Source organism: Coenobita brevimanus, chromosome 71 (assembly GCF_032717465.1).
Source record: "Coenobita brevimanus isolate Jiangsu-jjx chromosome 71, ASM3271746v2, whole genome shotgun sequence".
In the NCBI taxonomy this organism is placed as follows: domain Eukaryota; kingdom Metazoa; phylum Arthropoda; class Malacostraca; order Decapoda; family Coenobitidae; genus Coenobita; species Coenobita brevimanus.
In genome coordinates, this window is record NC_137024.1 from 47,543,374 (window position 1) to 47,562,854 (window position 19,481).

The window sequence follows — 19,481 nt, forward strand, 5'->3', positions numbered from 1 at the left end:
TCACACTCAGATACATCAGTTATCTATGTCATTAGCTTTTAGTATATTTCATGCTGCTATCACGTTCGCAACATTTACACTCCCTGTCTTAGTTCAGTGTGTGTGTGTGTGTGTGTGTGTGTGTGTGTGTGTGTGTGTGTGTGTGTGTGTGTGTGTGTGTGTGTGTGTGTGTGTGTGTGTGTGTGTGTGTGTGTGTGTGTGTGTGTGTGTGTGTGTGTGTGTGTGTGTGTGTGTGTGTGTGTGTGTGTGTGTGTGTGTGTGTGTGTGTGTGAGAACGACGGCTGAAGGAGGGGAGGTGGAGGAGGAGGATGGGGACGAGGGTAAAGAGAATGGTATATATCAGTTTAGAGGGACTACGAGCGGCAAGGTGGAGGGAGCGGGGAATGGGAGGGATGCCACTTGAAGGATACTTGGAGATGTCTGACTTGAGGAATAATGGGTCCGTGGCTACCAGGGTACAATCTGGGTACTAAACGTTTTATACATGAAATAAACAAAATACGACAAGATGTAGGTGAACTGCAGGTGAATATAGAAAAAAGACTATATATGGAGGTGTTCTTCTGAGGACACACACACACACACACACACACACACACACACACACACACACACACACACACACACACACACTTTGCCTCCCAAACACTACAACCTTCCAATTCCCCGCTTCGCTACTCTTTACGCAGGACAGCCAACTTCCTCGAATCTCTCTACTTGTCTTTCCCCTTCTCTAAACCTCTCGCTTTCATATACAAGCTTTGTCAATCAGTCAGACAACGAGTCAACTTATGGGACACTCAGCAAAAACTGTATTCAGTCAACTTGGTATGATGGATTGCTGAATAATCCATATGGTTTTAGTTATCTTTGCACAGTACATGCTCGTATCTGGTTGTGAAGTGTATTGTCCAATAATTTCCTTGATGTATATGGAGCTCCTTATGTTGCACGGAACACATGAAGTACTATATATATATATATATATATATATATATAATCTCATCTCATCTCATCAGCTGTTTGTGTAAGATATATATATATATATATATATATACAGTGGCGTACACAGAAAGTTGAAAAAGGGGGGCCTTTTTTTTTTATCTTTTTAACCGTGAAGCCCATGACTCTGGCGAGCGCAGCGATCCCGTACAGCTGGGGGGTTAGGGGAGTTCTGTAAGCCCCCCTCCCCCCCGAGAAAATTTTGCATTTTGGCCAATTTTATAATTATTTTGAGGCCACATGAAATGGGTATATGACATTATGATATATATATATATATATATATATATATATATATATATACACACACACACCGGGTACATATGCATGGAAGAAGGAATTAAAGGCTAGAAGCCTGCAAGATTGTTCCCTAAAAAAAAAAAGGAAAAAAAAAAAAACAGGCAAATTCAAGATCATTTCATTTCGAGACACCTGGGCACACTGCGTTTGAAAGACTGGCAGTAATGCATAGGAAAAACACACAAGTGAAAATAGTTCTTCACCTGAACTGTTGGGTAAATTAAGCTGCAGAAAGACGAAAATATAGGCCATGTTATGGCAAAAGGATTGTACCTGACTAGCATGTCCTCCACCTCGCAACATGACCACCAAGCCAGAGCTCAGAGGATGAGTGATAATTTGATGGAATTTTACACGTACGGGATTGTGTGTTGTCTGCGTTAATAGGGAGTCATAGTGATCATATTACCAGGTCATGGGATCGATTTTGTGTTCTTTCGACCACTAGACGAAAACCCTTCCATTTGACTAGCAGCGTCCCAACTTCACTTGTAAGCACTCTCAGGCTTCTATGATTCACTCTCCGCTGAACAGAATCCTCTGTCCTTAGATGCAATTGAACACCAGAATTGTCCCAGTCATGAATTTGAAACATTATTAACCTTCCTAGATTCCTTTGACTCACTTTTTGCCACAAAAATCATCTAATGTTAGTTAGAATGAAATACCAAGTTTGGTGTGATCAGGTGAGGGCTAACCTGCCACTTGACCAGCACCTCCCCCAGTCCATCACCTAACCCACATGATCTTTGAGCGGCCGGATCAGTCCATCACGCCTAAGAAATTCCACAAGCAGGGTGATTCATTGCAGTAAAACTCCTTAAGATGCTTCATTTCAGTTCCTTAAGGATTTGCACACGCAACGAGCTTCACTCTAACGGAACTCCATATGGTTCAGCATGTATATATTACTTCTGTACTTTATTTCCTCAGTAAGGGGATTGTGTATTGTCAGCTTTGGTGTGATGTAGTCCATTAACCAAAAACTTGACTACTCCAACCTCGACTCTACAGTATGATCAACAAATATAACTGATTCACAGTAACAAGTAGGTAAAATGGGTGGGACAGACACACAGAAACAATTTCAGTTATTCATTTCTCCAACAGTTCGGACCACACCAAACCCAGTCTCTCTAAAGATGGCCTCTGTGTAGCCAGGAATGTTAAATGAGTATAGATCAGACCCCTTCACTACGATGACATTTATATAATTCAAGCTACTTCCTGATGTTTTTATTAAATATGGAGACCACACCTGTAGTGGATGAAATAACTAAGGATATACATGGCTCCAGTTTGAAGTCTCCTTGGCAGAATAAACAGTCTATCAGTACCAAGAATAAAGTGGAAAAGTAAGTCACCGGGTTCAAGGGGTTAAGCTCCTTCGTATGTTTCCTTCCCACTGTTATTACCCACACGACCAGCGGGCTCAGGTTCAGATCCCAGGTGGCCTGACTGGCTTCATCGCGTACGATATTGTGTGCTGCCGGCCGGAGTGGATATGGAGTTTTGTGTCCCACGTGAGGTCCCTGCGGCTCACCTGGCCGTTGGAGACCTGTCGGGGGCTTGTCTCATAAAGAACTCTGTCCCTCCCGTCACACTGCAGCTTTACATTTAACACTCAGTCTTCCGGGATATGTTCCACAATATCAGAGTTTCATATTTTACAGGCAGTCTTCATTATAATTTACAAGACTCATCTAAAATATCGCAGCTCTCAATTTTAAAGGTTGTACTCGTAAGTCAGGAATATTTCATAAATAGCCTTCACTCTTGATCTGGGAACTGTTTCAAAATATCACACATCTCTGTTTAACAGCGAATTTTCATTATAAAATCAGTAATGTGATCCATAATATTACCATGTTTCACTTTAAAAGCAATCTTCATTATATGTCAAGGATGTGTCTCTGAATATCACAGCTCTACATTGTATAGAAAGCCTAATTAAAAAGCCATGGATGTGTTCCAAAATATCAAAACTTTTCCATTTACTGCAGTCCTTGTAATAGGACCGGGACGCGATCCAGATATTACCGCTCTCAAATTTACAGCTAATCTTCAAATAAAGTCTGTGATATTGCTAATGAAAAGAGTCACTCCCACTCCTCTCTTGCAGGCTCCAATCTCTATCACTTCGCCGCAATGTTGCATCTTTATTTTTTTTCTGTCGCTATATCAATGGTCATAGCTCCTTTGAACTGTTTCCTTGCATCCCTCCACCACTATGGCGGACGCGTGCCACTCTTCTAGCAGCAAACCCTCATCCCTTTTCTGTCCAACTCTCTAATTCAAAAGCCAACCGTTACTCCCAGGCCTTCATATATGCAACAGATCAACCTTGGAACTGTCCTCTGTCTATATTTTCTACTGCCTATGTCCTCCAGTCTTTGAAACGCAATGTGTCCAGGCATCTCGAAATGAACGGATCTTGAATTTGGCTTTCTATTTTTTTTTTTCCTAATGAGAACAGTTTTCGGCCTTTTAACTTTTGGTTCCTTCTTTCTTGCATTAAAAAAAAAAAAATCCAGGCATTCTTTATCATGCTGTAAGTCAGGCACGTGTTTCAAGCCGTCACAACTTTTTTTTTTATTTTTTATTAACAGGGGAAACTAGTAAATCAGTACTGAAAGTACTGTTCATTCCTGTTCATTCCTGCTACTTCCTGTGGACTTTATACGAAAAACACATTGAAAGAGCTACATGTAACAGGAACTTGATTGAGTGTTCAAGAAATCACAACTTTTTATACAATTGGTACTGTAAAAGGTGAAACTGGTAAGTTCGCTTATATCACAGACAGATAGCAGCAAAACTGTTATCTCTACATCTCGGGGACATCTGGCCAGTACTGAATAAAATCGCCTGGTGTTAGAGTTTTTTTAATGTTATTTTTTTCTCTGTCTATAATTTACCATGCAATTCTTTCCAGCCTCAGGAAGCCATTTTTATTGTATTACTACTATCAACATGTACTGACGATTTTATTCACCCGTAAGACAGCCTCTTTGAAATGAATGGCGAAAGAAACAGTATTTCATGAACTTTTCCTTACCAAAGAGCCCTATACTTAATCGATCTATGTTACTAGCAAGATTTAAATTAACACTAAGTCCTCGACCTTAAGATGTTAATGGTAGAAAAGGAACACACACACACACACATACACACACACACACACACACACACAGTAAAATCACTAGAATAAGTTAGTATTTTTTCTAGGAACTGACGAGGCGTAGCTACGGCGCGTCGCATAAATCATAAATGCTGAAGACACTAATGGACAGTTTTTATGTACTCCGGGACTTACAAAACATAAAATAATACCAAAAGACGACTTACAATGCGTGTTTACTCTGTGTCCCCCAAACTGCAACACTGTCCATAAATAAAACAAGTAGTAATGGAATTTTAATATGTAATGTAACTGTAAATCTCAGTTTAACTTCATTGGCGTACTTTTTACTTTATTCTTGCTAGTTTCAGATACTTTTATGCAGCGTAAGAAAGATTTTTCGAACGACAGTTATAGCTTTCATTAATCCCGTCACACCCAGACACTGCATTTAAGCTGATCACAATAATGCGAGGTTGGCCAGATTGAAGTGTAAAAGACGTCCTCGGATTCAAGTGGTTAATACCCCTTTATCACACACACACACACACACACACACACACACACACACACACACACACACACACACACACACACACACACCGTAATGAGATTTGTTACAAGAGTTTAGTGTATATTTCTTTGCTGGAGTGGCTTGACGTGTGGTCCGACGCGTCACGTAAAATGTTAGCAAGGAAAGAGAGCGAGAGTTGGGAACTTTTCAAGCGCTGTACAGCAGCGACAAAGTTCTGGAAATAATGGTATTTTTGTCTAGTTTCCTTGGCGGCAGAGTTGTTCATAGGATATTAGTGTCGGTAAGCATGTACAATTATGTACTTGCGTTTTGCGCAGCTTAAGTAAGCATGACTGTTTGTGGAATATATAATTGGTCTACTGCTTGTGTTTACATGGTGGGTAATACGTCTTGTGTGTGTGTGTGTGTGTGTGTGTGTGTGTGTGTGTGTGTGTGTGTGTTAACCAGCATACTAATAGTTCACATATATGTACCTATGCATCCTGAAAAACATTGCAAAAAAGCACACACGTCTACCTGCATAATTATCTCAGCTCAGCACACTAACTCTTCCCTCCTTCGCCTCCCCGCAGGACCCTGACCCTGTGGTACCTGCCTGCAGTCAACACCTGGCTTCTGTTATGCCCCTGGACCCTCTCACACGACTGGCAGGTGGGCTCCATCCCGCTAATCACATCCACGTCTGACCCAAGGAACATCGCCTCACTCGTCCTCCTAGCCGCCCTTGCTTTGGTGTTTAGGGCTGGATGTCTAACGAAGGCAAGTGTGATGAGGAAGGGAGATGAACAGAGTGATGGTTTTCTAATGAGAGAGAGAGAGAGAGAGAGAGAGAGAGAGAGAGCGAGCGAGCAGATAAGAGAATTTTTATGGTTTGGTAGATTACAAGCCCTGTCCATCTTTCTTACGGCTGTCTCACGAAGGTAAATAAATGGTTGGGTGATTGTGAAAAGTTAGTGAATAAAGGCTGTGAATGTGAAAAAAAGTATTATAGGTAGCTGTCATTGCTGCTACTTGTTTTACGAAGGTCAGTGATGATTATATGGTAGGAAATACATATAGACTGAAATGGAGAAGATGCAGGTAGAATGATAAGTACTGTAGATAAAGGTGGAATGTCAGACAGGTAGAAATTGGTAGGCTGATATGTAAGTAGATATGGGCAGAATGATAGATAGGTAGACATTGGTAGGATGATACGTAAGTAAATATAGGTGGAATGATAGATAGGTAGATATTGGTAGGTTGATATGTAAGTAGATCTAAGCAGGTTGATGGATATATACAGTACATGAAGACAGACTGATAAACTTAAATAGATAGATAGATTGACTGATAAATGGATAGACAGACATATATAGAGAGATAAATACATAGACAGATAAACAGATAGATGAGATAAATCGACTGACAGACCGACAGATAGACAGATATAGTACTCATTAACTCTCCTCCTCTTACTGACTCCCTTCAACCTCTGTCTCTTCGCCGCACTGTTGCGTCTTTATCTCTTTTCTATCGCTACTTTAATGGTCACTGCTCCTCTGAACTGTCTGCTTGCATTCCTCCACCTCTACGACGTGCGCGTAGCACCCGTCTGGCAGCAAACTCTCATCCCTTTTCTGTCCAACTCTCTAATGCAAGAGTTAACCGTTACTCCCAGTCTTTCATTTATGCAACAGGTCAGCTCTGGAACTGTCTCCCTCTATCTGTATTTCCTGCTGCCTATGATCTCCAGTCTTTCAAACGCAGTGTGTCCAGGCATCTCAAAATGATCGGATCTTGAATTTGGCTCTCTATTGTATTTTGTTTTTCTCTTGGAGGGAACTGTTACTGCGGGCTCATGGCCTTTGATTCCTTCTTCCGCGCATAAAAAAAAAAAAAAAAAAAGATAGATAAATCGAGACACTGACAAATTGATAAAGATAGATAGATAGATTGATATAGAATAGAGATAGTGACAGATATAGATACAGATCGATAACAGACAGATAGATAGATAGACAGACAGATAGACAGATATTGCTAATTTATTGATAAGAAGAAATGGGTATATTGAAGGACAGTTAGTTATGAACAGATTGATGGACAGGTAGAAATAGGTAGATGGATTAGTTAATATGAATAGACTGATGACTAAACAGATATGGAATGATTGATGGATAAGCCGATGCAGGTGGATAGGGGTAGTCACATAGTATAAGTAGTTGCAGGTACAGACGAAGAAATAGATATGGGTAGGTAGACAGTTAAGCAGATATAGACAGAAAGATTAAAATAACCGAAGTAGACAGACGGATACGGTTAATTACTGCTTGAGTGCACTGATGGGCAACTTAGTAGATATCGGTAAATTAACAGGTATGTAGATAGAGGCAAGTAGATTTATACTTGAGAGAGAGAGAGAGAGAGAGAGAGAGAGAGAGAGATTGTGACCTTCAAAACGCGTCAGATTCTGCCTTAAACTCAAATTTGATACTCTGCCGTGTGAATATTGAAAATTGTAGTGCTTGCTGTCTTTCAATGTCCTGGCTTAGGTCCGTCTATGTCTTATACGTCACTATTTCTTTCTTCTTATTTTTATCCTCATTTCCTTGAAATTCAGTGTTTTAAGCCATACCGAAATTTTTCGCTGTTTTTTTTTTTTTTTTTTTGGGGGGGGGGTATTATTTAAAATGTTGTGACTGTCAATATTAGTTATCATCATCACTTCTTCTTCTACTTATTGTTATCATTATTACTATTATTATCATTACTATTATTATTTTTATTAATCATTGTTTTTGTTACCATCTTACTTTTATTTTCCACTCACGTCATGGGGGTGCTGATTTCAAATGACTTTACACTGTGTGACAAGCCAAATAGTTTTTTTTTTTTTTTTTTTTTCGTAGTCCAATACAATTCACTTGGTTGGATGGTAACGCTATAACCAAATGGACGCCCGGTGGTCTAGTGGGATCGAGAACTCCAATTGGATGTAGCCCAGAAGGGGTTACATTCAAGGGGTAGACAGAAATTAGTGCTTCATTAATGCCACTCAGAGATGAGAGATGGCCAGTCTCACCTTGAGTATCAGGATTAATTTGCCTAACCCCGGTAAATTATTGGATGACAGATAGCTAGCTTGACTGATATACCCTTTTACTCTAACTTGGAAAAAAATTATTATCTCTCCATCATGAAGGCTGAGTTGTAACAACAGATGAAAACATGATATTGATGCTAACCAAGAAGCACTATGGAAAGGATGTGGAGCTGTAGCATTCTCTTCTTCTGCCACAGGGCTATGTGCGATGGAGTTCGCACGGGCGAAAATCTTGGCGATGTCAAGAGTAATAATGTGTTTTATTTTTTTTTCAAAGGTTAGAGTAAAAACAGTAGAGTATTGGAATTATTCTGAGTTTCTTTGTTTAAGTTTCTCTTCCTTTTTTTTTTTTTTTAACAGTTTCTATCTGATCTATTCCTGTAATTCTAACATTATATTTTTCTATTGCTCTTACTTTGCATTTCCCGTCTGAAACTCTCCTTTCCACGGTTACTCCTGACATTAACACGCTTGTTTGGCATTCTCACCAGTTCTTCTCCGAAATCTTTCTGGAATTCGTCTCCTGCAATTTTCTGTACTGCTGGTTTGACATTCTTTTGCAATTTCCAGGCGCCATTTGCTCCATTCTTATATGATTATTTTCGACAAGTTTTTTTCTAAAAAAAATTCTGCAGTTCTGATCATTATGTGGGATTTTTTTTTACATTGTTTACTGTGTATCAGCCCAGTTTCTTCGGTGTGAAAAAGGATCGAGATAACGACGACGACGACGACGACGACGATGACGATGATGATGATGACTGATATTTTGTGTTTATGTTCCCCGTCTGTACTGAGACATGTTTCTGCCGTGCATATGGAGCACTACTCTGCATTTCTCATAGGACTTTTCCATAAGATTTGTCATTTCCAAAAAGCATTAATTTTTCATTTTTGTTATATATTTTTGCCTTAGTCTCGTTGTTTTCAAAGGACTTCAGCTAAAATTTCGCATTCTTTGAAACAGTACTTCAACCGCAGAGGCATGATTGACTGCATCCATTATTTAACAAGGACAAGAGGCACTCAGAAGAGATGGTGCTATTTATAAAATGGTCCAAGCCATCTTAACTCTTTCTCGTATCTGCCATTCACTCAGTGTGTTTATGACATTTTTATGTAAACAAAGAGGTCTTTTGATATCAAATTAATGTGTGTGTGTGGGGGGGGGGCAAAGGTTTAGTAAAAGGTACATTTTACACACCACTTATTTTGTGAACAATCATACACTGTACCAACAATGGTAATTAGTGTTCAGGTATTCCATGTGGTAGTGAATGCTTGATGACCAGAGGCAATAATGACTTGCTCAAATACTTTAAGCGTTAATGAGAGTTTCAATGCCAAGTCAGATGATTAATGTTCAGAGGACACTCAGAGTGACAATTTTGACTGGGAGGAATACAGAGGTTAACGAGATCTACATTACTTAGACAGCATAAAGATCCTGCCCCCGAACCTTGACTTTTACCCTTGACCTTGACCTCTGACCGACCTGCATTATAACTGAATACTTTTTTCTCATCCCTACACACAAATATGTACCAAGTCACATCGAGATTGGATCAGGCAATCGGGGGTTAGCGCAACACCCTCAACTTTGGCCTTAAACAGTGACCTACAGTAGACCTTTGATCGGTCTGCAGCTAAATTGTGCCCTATTTTCCCATCCCTACACACAGTGTATATGCCAGTTGTGATTCAGATCGAAACAGGAATTAAGAAGATATTTGTTAACATACATATATATACATGCATGCACAAAAACGGACTCATTTACTATAACCATGTCCTCGGCTTTGCTACTTATTGATGAATGTTTTTATCTTTTACAGAGAGAGAGAGAGAGAGACAGACAGACAGACAGACAGACAGACAGACAGACAGAGACAGAGACAGACAGACAGACAGAGACAGAGAGAGAATTTTATATCCGACCACGTAATTATTCTCCCTACTCAATGAATACCCCTCTTCCCAGAACAACGCACTCTTCTTCAAAATTACATCTATTCATGTCCTCCTCCGTTCTAGTGAATCTCTTCTCACCCATATAGTTTTTCGGTCAATACCCTCACTTACCATTCTCTTCCCCACGTTTTCCTTGTGTCCACTTCTTGGTTTACAACTTCTACGGGTACTTCCAACTATCCCCCTCTCCCTTCCCCCCAACACACTCATTATCCCCCTCCCCAACACGCCTATTATTTCAGCCAGCTCCCCCGACTTTCCCTCACCTTGTCATTCGATATTCTTCATTTTTCAGGCAACCCACACTCACATCCCTCTTTTCGTCAGTCCCTTATTCTCCATTCTCACCTCGACGTTTACCTCTCAGTCTGGCTTTTTCGTCAATCCCTTACTCTCTATTCTCTCCTAGACCTTATAATTTAATCTGGTTCTGAGCCACCCTCCTCTTCGTCTTTCAACCATCGCCCACTAGCAGACTATTTTACCCATCTCCCTACTCTCCAGTTGCGCTCCAACCTTCCTTCATGTGTTTGTTTTTTATCTTTCTTCTAGGAGGGTTTCCAGTTCCTCTAGTCCCTGACCCTTTCTCCATTCTCTCCCCTACCTTGGTTTCTTTCTGTTGGGCTTCTTTTTCTTTTTTTGCGAGTCCTTTCAACCTTCCCACATTTACTCCCTGTTTCAGTCAGTCCGTTACTCTTTATGCTCTTCCCGTTTTCATCTCTTAGTCTTGTCACTATACTATCTTCTCTGCTTCCAGCCAACCAACACTCATACCCTCTTTAAGTCAGTCCCTCACACAACCTTCGCCCACCTTTCTCACCCTTTAGCCTGGTTCCTGGCCAACATCTTCGTCTTCCAACTACCCGACACTCACATCCTCTTTCAGCCTCTCACTGTTCATTCTCTCCTCCACCTTGTCAGGCAGTCTAACTCTACTTCCAGCAACCCCATACCCATGTACTTTTTTGGTCACTTCGTCACTCTCCACTGGTTCCCCCACCTTGCCCTTCAGTCTCCTTCTTCTTCTTCTTCTTCGCCCCCACCCACCTTGCGTTTCAGTCTTCTTCTTCTTCTTTTCGTCCTCCTCTTTGTCTTGCTTCCTTCGTATTCTTCGCATTCTTTTTCTTCTTCACCTCCTCCTCCGCCTGTCTCTTTTCTTCCCCTCTCTCCTCTCCCCCTCCTATGAGTACTTCCAACCACCCCAAATACACATCTTTTAATCGTTCTCTTATTCGCCCATCCCCGCCTTGCCCTTTGGCTCACTGTAGGTTTTACTTCTCTTTCAAGCCACCCACTCACCCACACTATTAATCAGTCCCTCACATTGCATCTCGCTTCATATGCCCAAACCATTTCGCAGTATGTGCCTTAATGTTTCGTTTTGACTCCCACATCAGTTGCATTTTTCTTTCATCACTTCGTCCCTCCATCCTCTTTCCAGACCGAGAAAAACAGTAAAAGACTCACCATCGCTAATGAAGGTAAAGTCTGGGGCATTGATGTTTGACGGTGCGAATAACTGAGATGCCATGGAAGTTTGGAAATAAAACGTCTCCGAAATCAATACTTCGAGATTGTGGTCAAGGAACTGAGTGTGTATCTGTCTGTCTGTCTGGGCAATTATCTTATGATGTGTCTGTCTAGTAATGTCTGGTTATATACATGTCAGTCGGTCTACCTATTTGTGTCTATCTATCTATTTGTCTATCTATCTATAACAATTTATCTGTCTATCTACATGCCTGTCAATCTGCCACTGTCTGTTTGCTTGTTTGCTCGCCTGTCCGTCTGTCTGTTTTTCTGTGTTTAATGTTAAACTGTATCTGTATCTAATGTACCTAATAACCTTTCTGTCTACCTCTCTACCTACTTCCTTGGTCTATTGTCTATCAGTCTGTCTGTCTATCTATCCATCTGTCTGTCTGTATATCTGTTAAAATCATGGATGGACACTAAAAACAATTAACATATAACCTAATAAACATCCCTTTAAAAGACCTTAAATTCCCCTACCTAACGTCACAACTCCGCCTACAGCACATAACCCCTTCAGTACGGTGACTTCAATTATAATATTCCAGCAGTCGGACATTATTTTATTTGGCTAATGAAGAACCTCTCTTACTAAGGGTATTGAAATCAGGGTCCGTTAATCCCTTCAGTATTAAAATCTTCAATTATTATACTAATACCAACACTAATACGAATAATAACAATGATAGTTGAAGTAGTTGTAGTTGCATTAATAATAATAATAATATTAATAATAATAATAATTATTATTATTATTATTATTATTATTACTAGTAGTAGCAGTAGTAGTAGTAGTAATAATAGTAGTAGTAGTAGTAACAATGATGATGATGATGATGATGATGATGATGATGATGATGATAATAATAATAATAATAATAATAATAATAATAATAAAGCCTAGAGGAAGCAGAATTTTACCAATAAATGACATCTCCATACCGGAACTAATATTCAGTTCTCTATTTTAGCCACATGTTTTATTTTAGACTATCTGACATTTCTGACAAGCAAATCTGATAAAACTTCATATTGGAATATTCCTTTTCAAGCAGGTAAATCATACATAATTCAGTACCTGTCTTCGTGGATTTAAAACTTTCGAAGAGAATCAAGAAGTGTCAGGGCTAAATAATTCTCCTCTTATTATTTCCATTTTATATTCTCGATTACTCTTGCATACTCAATATACACCATCATCATCATCATCATCATCACAAACTTCATTCTCATCATCATCATCATCATCATACCACAATCATCACCAACATCATCATCATAATCACCATCGCCATCATCGTAATCCCGCTTTCTCTACCATCATACTAATCATCGTCATCATTATCATCATCATCATCATCATACTCTTCCCACTGCTACAACTGGAGTGGATAAGCTTTGATATCAGGAAGAGAAAGAGAATCCTGAAGATGAAAAATTACATTGAATGTCCATTAAAAAAAAAAAAAAAAAAGTGGTGCCAGGCACAACAAACCTTGCCCGACAGCAGTTATTTTATTACTGTTAAATACTGACTTGTTTCTGCCAATTAGTGTCAGTGCACAATTAAAGTCTAAGGTAATGGCGCAAATGTTTTCAAGTTACGCCCTCTGAAAATCCGTGATCTTGCGATTGATCTTTCAAGGTCACTCAAGGTCAAAAGTTACGCTGCGAAATGAAAGCCCATATGAGACTTCGCATATCTTGGTAATAGTAAATATCTTTATCTTCAACGCCTTTCGAGTTATAGCCCCCTGAACATCCGTGACCTTGAGTCTGATCTTTCAAGGTCACTTATGGTCAAAGGTCAAGATACCAATTAAAAACCCATATGGGATTTCCTATATACTGATAATAGTAAATATCTCTATCTTCAACCAGTTTCGAGTTATGGCCCCCTGAATATCCGTGACCTTTAGTTTGACCTTTCAAGGTTATTCAAGGTCAAAGGTCTTGATGCCAAATGAAGGCCCATATTATGAGTTCCTGTATGTTCATAATAGTAAATATCTTCAATCTTTTTCAAGTAATAGCCCTCTGAAAATCCGTGACCTTGATTCTGACCATTCAGGGTCACTCGATTACCTCCAAAATTTAATCACGTTCTTTGGGGACCAGCGTCCACATATCCTGACAGTTTCACGTTTCCGTAATGTTGCTAACAAACAACGAAACAAGCAAACTCGACCAAAAAACAATATCTCGTCGGACTCCGTCCGGGCGAGGTAAAAAAGACTAATATTGATTTGTTCAACATTCTAAATTTCAAAAGTCCTCGCTCAAAGAATGGATATGCAATCTATTTTCGGTGGCGTATCTTTTGTTTGTCCTGATCCTCTGTCTGTTATTCTGTTACTGTTGCTCCTCTTGTCAATCCACTCTACGAGTACTAGATATATAATACCGTCTCGCTATAAGTTGATTCTTTATATGTGTTTTTTTTTTTTTTAAGCGGCTAAGTGAACAACAACTTAGAAAAATGCTGCAATTTAAAGTTCATGTGATATCTGTAAAGCTGATTTACCCATTTCCAACTTAAAAGGTCAGTTGTATGAAAGTGGATGTGCTGTTTTGGAACATATACCTGACAATAAAGAAGACCCGCTGTATGGAATGGATTATGATGATGATGATGATGATCGTGATGATGCGTAATTACTATCAACAGAGATATAATTGCAGGACTTAACCCTTCAGCCATAGGTAGATATTACATTTCCGGGGGAGGGGGGTTAGTTTTTTCTTTACGTTTCCTAAAGAAAATGCTATCTCTCTCTCTCTCTCTCTCTCTCTCTCTCTCTCTCTCTCTCTCTCTCTCTCTCTCTCTCTCTCTCTCTCAATGTTCTTACTGACGCGCACTAGCATGCCGTCAGACTTCTAATTCTGGGCCAGTTAATCTGAAACTCTTGATCGTATTCTTATTTACTAAACCACTGAGTGGAATGCAAGCTCCACTTTCTTTTACTGAGGCAAGGCAGTAAGATGAGTATGTTTAGTTTTCCAGTACCGTTGCTGACTGCTTTCTGTAACGTGTGATGCAGGCTGACTATACTTAATAATCACATGTGCTCCATAACTGACCACAAAAATTTTCACGAATGTTGCATTTTTTTTTTTTTACTTCCTGATTTTTTTTTGTTTTAGGTTATATTCAGTTTAGGAGTTACTCTGGGCTGAAGGGTAGTAGATTTAGCTTTTACTGAGTCCATCACTATTAATGGGCTCCCTAAAAGCTGCAAATACTCTCAGTTAGGTAGGAGGAGTACACTGCAAATTATGCTCACTAGCTGAAGAGGTAAAATTTTGCCTTGGTGAAAACAGACCTTGAAACGAAAATATGAGATTATGCCATTACTACTGTACTTCTTATATTTATCTCACAAATTTTACTATCATCCTTGCCTTTTACAATCAAGTTCTTTTTTTTTAATCGTTCACTCCGCAGAACCATGACGTACAGAATTTTGTTCCTGCTGCTACCAGAAAATATCACTCAGCTTATAAGAACCCCTGGTAGAGGACATTATTCGTGTTTTTTTTTTTTTCAAATCCTTCTGTTTGAGAAGTCTATTCTAAGCTTTATACTATCGTCAGATGAGAGAAAGAGTTGAAATTAAAATTACACCCCGCTGGCTGAAGGACTTAACGCAAAAGTATTGTTTTAAATAAATGATAAAACTCAAGTCTGTTACTGCCTGCCTCTCCCTGTCACCTATAGATCTCCTTTATAGTGTACCCTATAGAAGATGTCATATTCCTCTTTTTTCAGTCAACATAATCACAGTTACTTTAAGTCGATCATCGAAGTATGAAAAAATACAGTGCAAATAATAAGATCCAAAGACAGGGTGAGGTATTTTTTATCAGCCGCGATAGCGAAACTGGTATTGTTTTTAGTTTGTCTGTCTGTCTGTGTGTCTGTTAGCACGATAACTTCGCAACCGCTCAAGATATCATCACAAAATTTTACAGGTGTGTAGTAGGGGAAAAATCGATCACGATTTCGAAATTGGCGAAAGTAAATCAAGGTTTGTGTGTCTGTTACCAGGATAACTTCGCAACCGCTCAAGATATCATCACAAAATGTTACAGGTATGTAGTAAGGATGAAAATCTCCTAAGAGTTCGAAATTGGTGAAAGTAGATCAAGGTGAAGGTCATATTCCGAGCCGCGCTAGATATGTATCGGTTCGCGGCTGGTGTGATTCTCTCCTTGAAGGGGCCTCTAGTTAACTTCTCAATCACCTCAGTAGTCATTTTCATGTGATCTGCCATATCCAGTTCGTGCATAAGTAAGCTCCGAAACAAACATCTCTTCAAAACACTACTGCTGCTGCTACGAGTACTAGTACTACTACTACTACTACTACTACTACTAATAATAATAATAATAATAATAATAATAATAATAATGTAATAATATCAATAATAATAATTATTATTTTTATTCAATTAATAAAAAATAAAAAAGGACTAAAAAAGCGTCACCCACAATTTCAACCAACACTGAAGGTTGTTTCTCTCCAGTCACAATCGTATGCCACTGGTTGGACATAATGACTTTAATAGCCCGCGACTGGCACTTTGCTCACTCCAGACTTTCTCCCCGAGGGTGTATTTTAGAGGACCTTGCAGAAAACGCCAGACAGGTATTGGAAAAGATTGTTGGCTGGGGACTTTGAGGTCGTATTGCGAGGGTGCTACACTTGGCTTTTGTGATCTTTCTGTCTTTTTCATACTCGTTTTTGTTGCTGCTTCTTCCCCCTCTTCCTCCTCCTCCTACTCTTTCTTTCCTCTCCCCGTTCTTCTTTCTCTTACTCTCCTCATCCTGTCCGTCCCCTTACCCCTCTCCCACCCTCATTCTTTCCCCTCCTTCTCTCTTCTCATCCTCTCGCTTTCTATATTTATTCTCTCACCTCCTCGTCTCCTTTTTTCATTTCCTTTTCACTTCACTTTCCCCTTTACCTTCTCCCTCCCTCTCTCGTCCTCCTTCTGCAACCACTGTTTCTCCCTGTCTTTCTTCTTGTTATGCTTTTTCTCCCTCTCCCTTTCTTTCGTTTCCCCTCCTCTTCTTTTTCTCCCTCTCCTTCTTCTTCCCATTCTGTCACCTTACCCTGTGTCTCCCATCTACTTTAACGTCTACTTTTCTCTCTGTCTGCCCCTTTCTGTCATCCTCTCCCTCACTCCCCGCCTTCCCTCCCCCCTGTCCTCCTTCTTCTCACCATCCCTCTCCTATTCCCTCTGCTCCTTCATCCCCACCACTGTCTCTCTCTTCCCCACCCCTGTCTGGGTACTCCTAACACCATCAAAAATTGAAGCCTCCAACTCAACAACCTACAGAAAGAAAAAGCACCTAATACAGTCATCCGCCAAACCTACAAGAAAATCCCCAGAAAAGAAAATAAGTAGTATCGAGGAGGGACGTGGTATTACACTCTAAGCAGCTTTGAGTATTCCCCACAGAACAGAAAAGATAAAACACCAAAATTCGCATGTAACTATGATAATGCAGAAGAACGGAATATCGTGATTTGTTTCCAGAAATCGCCAGCAGGGGATGTTATTATTAGGGCTGATTTGTTGAATTATTTCGTCGTGTTTCGGAGTTACTTCTTCCTGATGGAGATGTGTGTGTGTGTGTGTGTGTGTGTGTGTGTGTGTGTGTGTGTGTGTGTGTGTGTGTGTGTGTGTGTGTGTGTGTGTGTGTGTGTGTGTGTGTGTGTGTGCGCCTGGCAGTGTAGGGAGTGGCGGCACTACAAGCAGTAATACTGCCCAGCCAGCTTAGATCTGGTAATGAAGAAACTAATTTTGTATTATATTTCAGTGTCCCTGTACTTCCTATGAATCACATTAGTATATAATGACTGTATTTTGAGCTTTAGTCAAGGAAGGCCATATGCTATCATGTGGGATTGATTTTACTCTAATAAACACCATTCGAAGTCCAGTATGTAACCTCTGCAGGAATATAATCTAAAAATCTACATAATGCACGTACAAATCTATATCAGTGGTAGGTGGAGGTGCTCACCATCCAATCACTCGATGTAGTGCTGCTCTCGGGTAACTGCCCTTTCCTCTCTTCCTTCCTTCCTCTTCTGTCTTTACTTTCTTCCTTCTTTCCTCTTCCTTCTGCCTACGGGTGACTTTACACTCCCTCTTCTGTCATTCTTTCCTTCATTCTTGCCTTTTCCTTCTGCCTATGGGTGACTCTACACTGAGTGACAAGCCAAATGGTTTCCTGTACACAAGGAAACCATTTACTACGCTGGGTGGTAACCATATAACCATATTGTGGCACCTTGTGGTTTAGTGGGTAATTAAGGCGCTCTAATCGGATTAAGCCTGTGTAGGTTTGTATCCAAGGGATGGTTGGGAATATTGCTCACGTAATGCCACTCAGGGATAAGTAAGGCTGGTCACTCTCATTCCTAAATGTCAGGACCAACTTGCCTAGCCTGGGGCCAGCACGCTCCTCATTGGGCAACATAGGACTGGATGAGGATGATGATGATGATGATGACGACAAATCTATATGATTTTAAAGTAGTGGTAGTGCACTAGTTTTCGAAAAAAAAAAAGTAGCGTTATACTACTTTTCGATCCAAGCAGTGGTAGCGACTGTGCAACTACTTTATGCAGGTAGTCGCACAAAACTGGTGGCAAAAGCACTTACTTCTCTCTCACCTTTCTCTTGCAGGGTACCAAAGGCCTTGCTCCGCTCCTGTTCTTGACATTCTTCTTACAGATTACTCAAGCGTTTTATTCATGCCAGCACCAGGCACTCCTGCTCATAAACTTTCTTTCGTCCGTATTGCAGGGTAGCGAAGGACGCGCCATTCTTCTGTCCCTGGCCCTCCTCGTCCTCCCCTTCCTCCCCGCCACCAACCTCTTCTTTACCGTGGGATTCGTTGTGGCAGAGAGGATCCTGTATATTCCAAGGTTAGTAGAAGAGGTACAATACATGAGAAGGCTTATACACGCTAATGAATAAAATATATCACTCACAGTGTTACCATGCATATGATAACTTAATTATGCTTTACTAGTATAATTTAACTGCAGTGACTGAATACATACATTCTCGTATAAACGTAAACTCTCAAGCATCTAACTCCTAAATGAGTGTTTAAATCAAGCTGGTTGTCACATACAGCAAAAGCTCACTTTTGAACTAGGACTATTCTAATATGTCCATAGTTCGAGAGAGAGAGAGAGAGAGAGAGAGAGAGAGACAGACAGACAGACAGACAGATAGACAGACAGACAGACAGACGACAGACAGACAGACAGACGACAGACGACAGACAGACAGACAGACAGACAGAGACAGACAGACAGACAGACAGGGGGGGGAGGGGAACTACAACAATATATCCAAAAGTACCACCACAACACACACAGTCATCCATCCCCCCATCCCATACAGCTTCACAATTAACATCCAAACAGTTTTATAGTTAACAATATCAACCTCTCTCTCTCTCTCGCCCTATCACGTACCCCTGCAAAAGAACACGCCCATTTTTGTTCCAGCAACCATGTAATAATTCCACCCTGTTATTTTTTTTTTACCCTAGTCCACCTGAAAGACTAGAATTATTGGCAAAAATTGAAGGGAAAAACAATATTCTAACAGAGAGGTATTCTGTAGTAACCAGAGCACCGGATGTTGATCTAATATTGCTACTGTGTTTTGTGTCTGTGTTGGTAATAGTTTTTTGGTTCTGAGTGTGTGTGTGTGTGTGTGTGTGTGTGTGTGTGTGTGTGTGTGTGTGTGTGTGTGTGTGTGTGTGTGTGTGTGTGTGTGTGTGTGTGTGTGTGGGTGTGGGTGGGTGTGTGGGTGGGTGGGTGGGTGGGTGTGTGGGTGTGGGTGGGTGTGTGGGTGTGGGTGGGTGTGTGGGTAGGTGGGAGGGTGGTGAATGTGGGTGTGGG

The 19,481-nt window shown here is 40.4% G+C and overlaps 1 protein-coding gene across 1 annotated transcript in view; it reads left to right on the top strand.

The window, feature by feature from the left end:
• LOC145406772 (protein O-mannosyl-transferase TMTC1-like) overlaps positions 1 to 19,481 on the top strand; it is a 328,915-nt gene that overhangs the window by 178,165 nt on the left and 131,269 nt on the right. The window contains exons 7-8 of the mRNA XM_080277869.1: positions 5,531 to 5,717; positions 18,367 to 18,488. Coding sequence (XP_080133995.1) covers positions 5,531 to 5,717; positions 18,367 to 18,488 — 309 coding nt within the window. The remainder of the gene's footprint in view (positions 1 to 5,530; positions 5,718 to 18,366; positions 18,489 to 19,481) is intronic.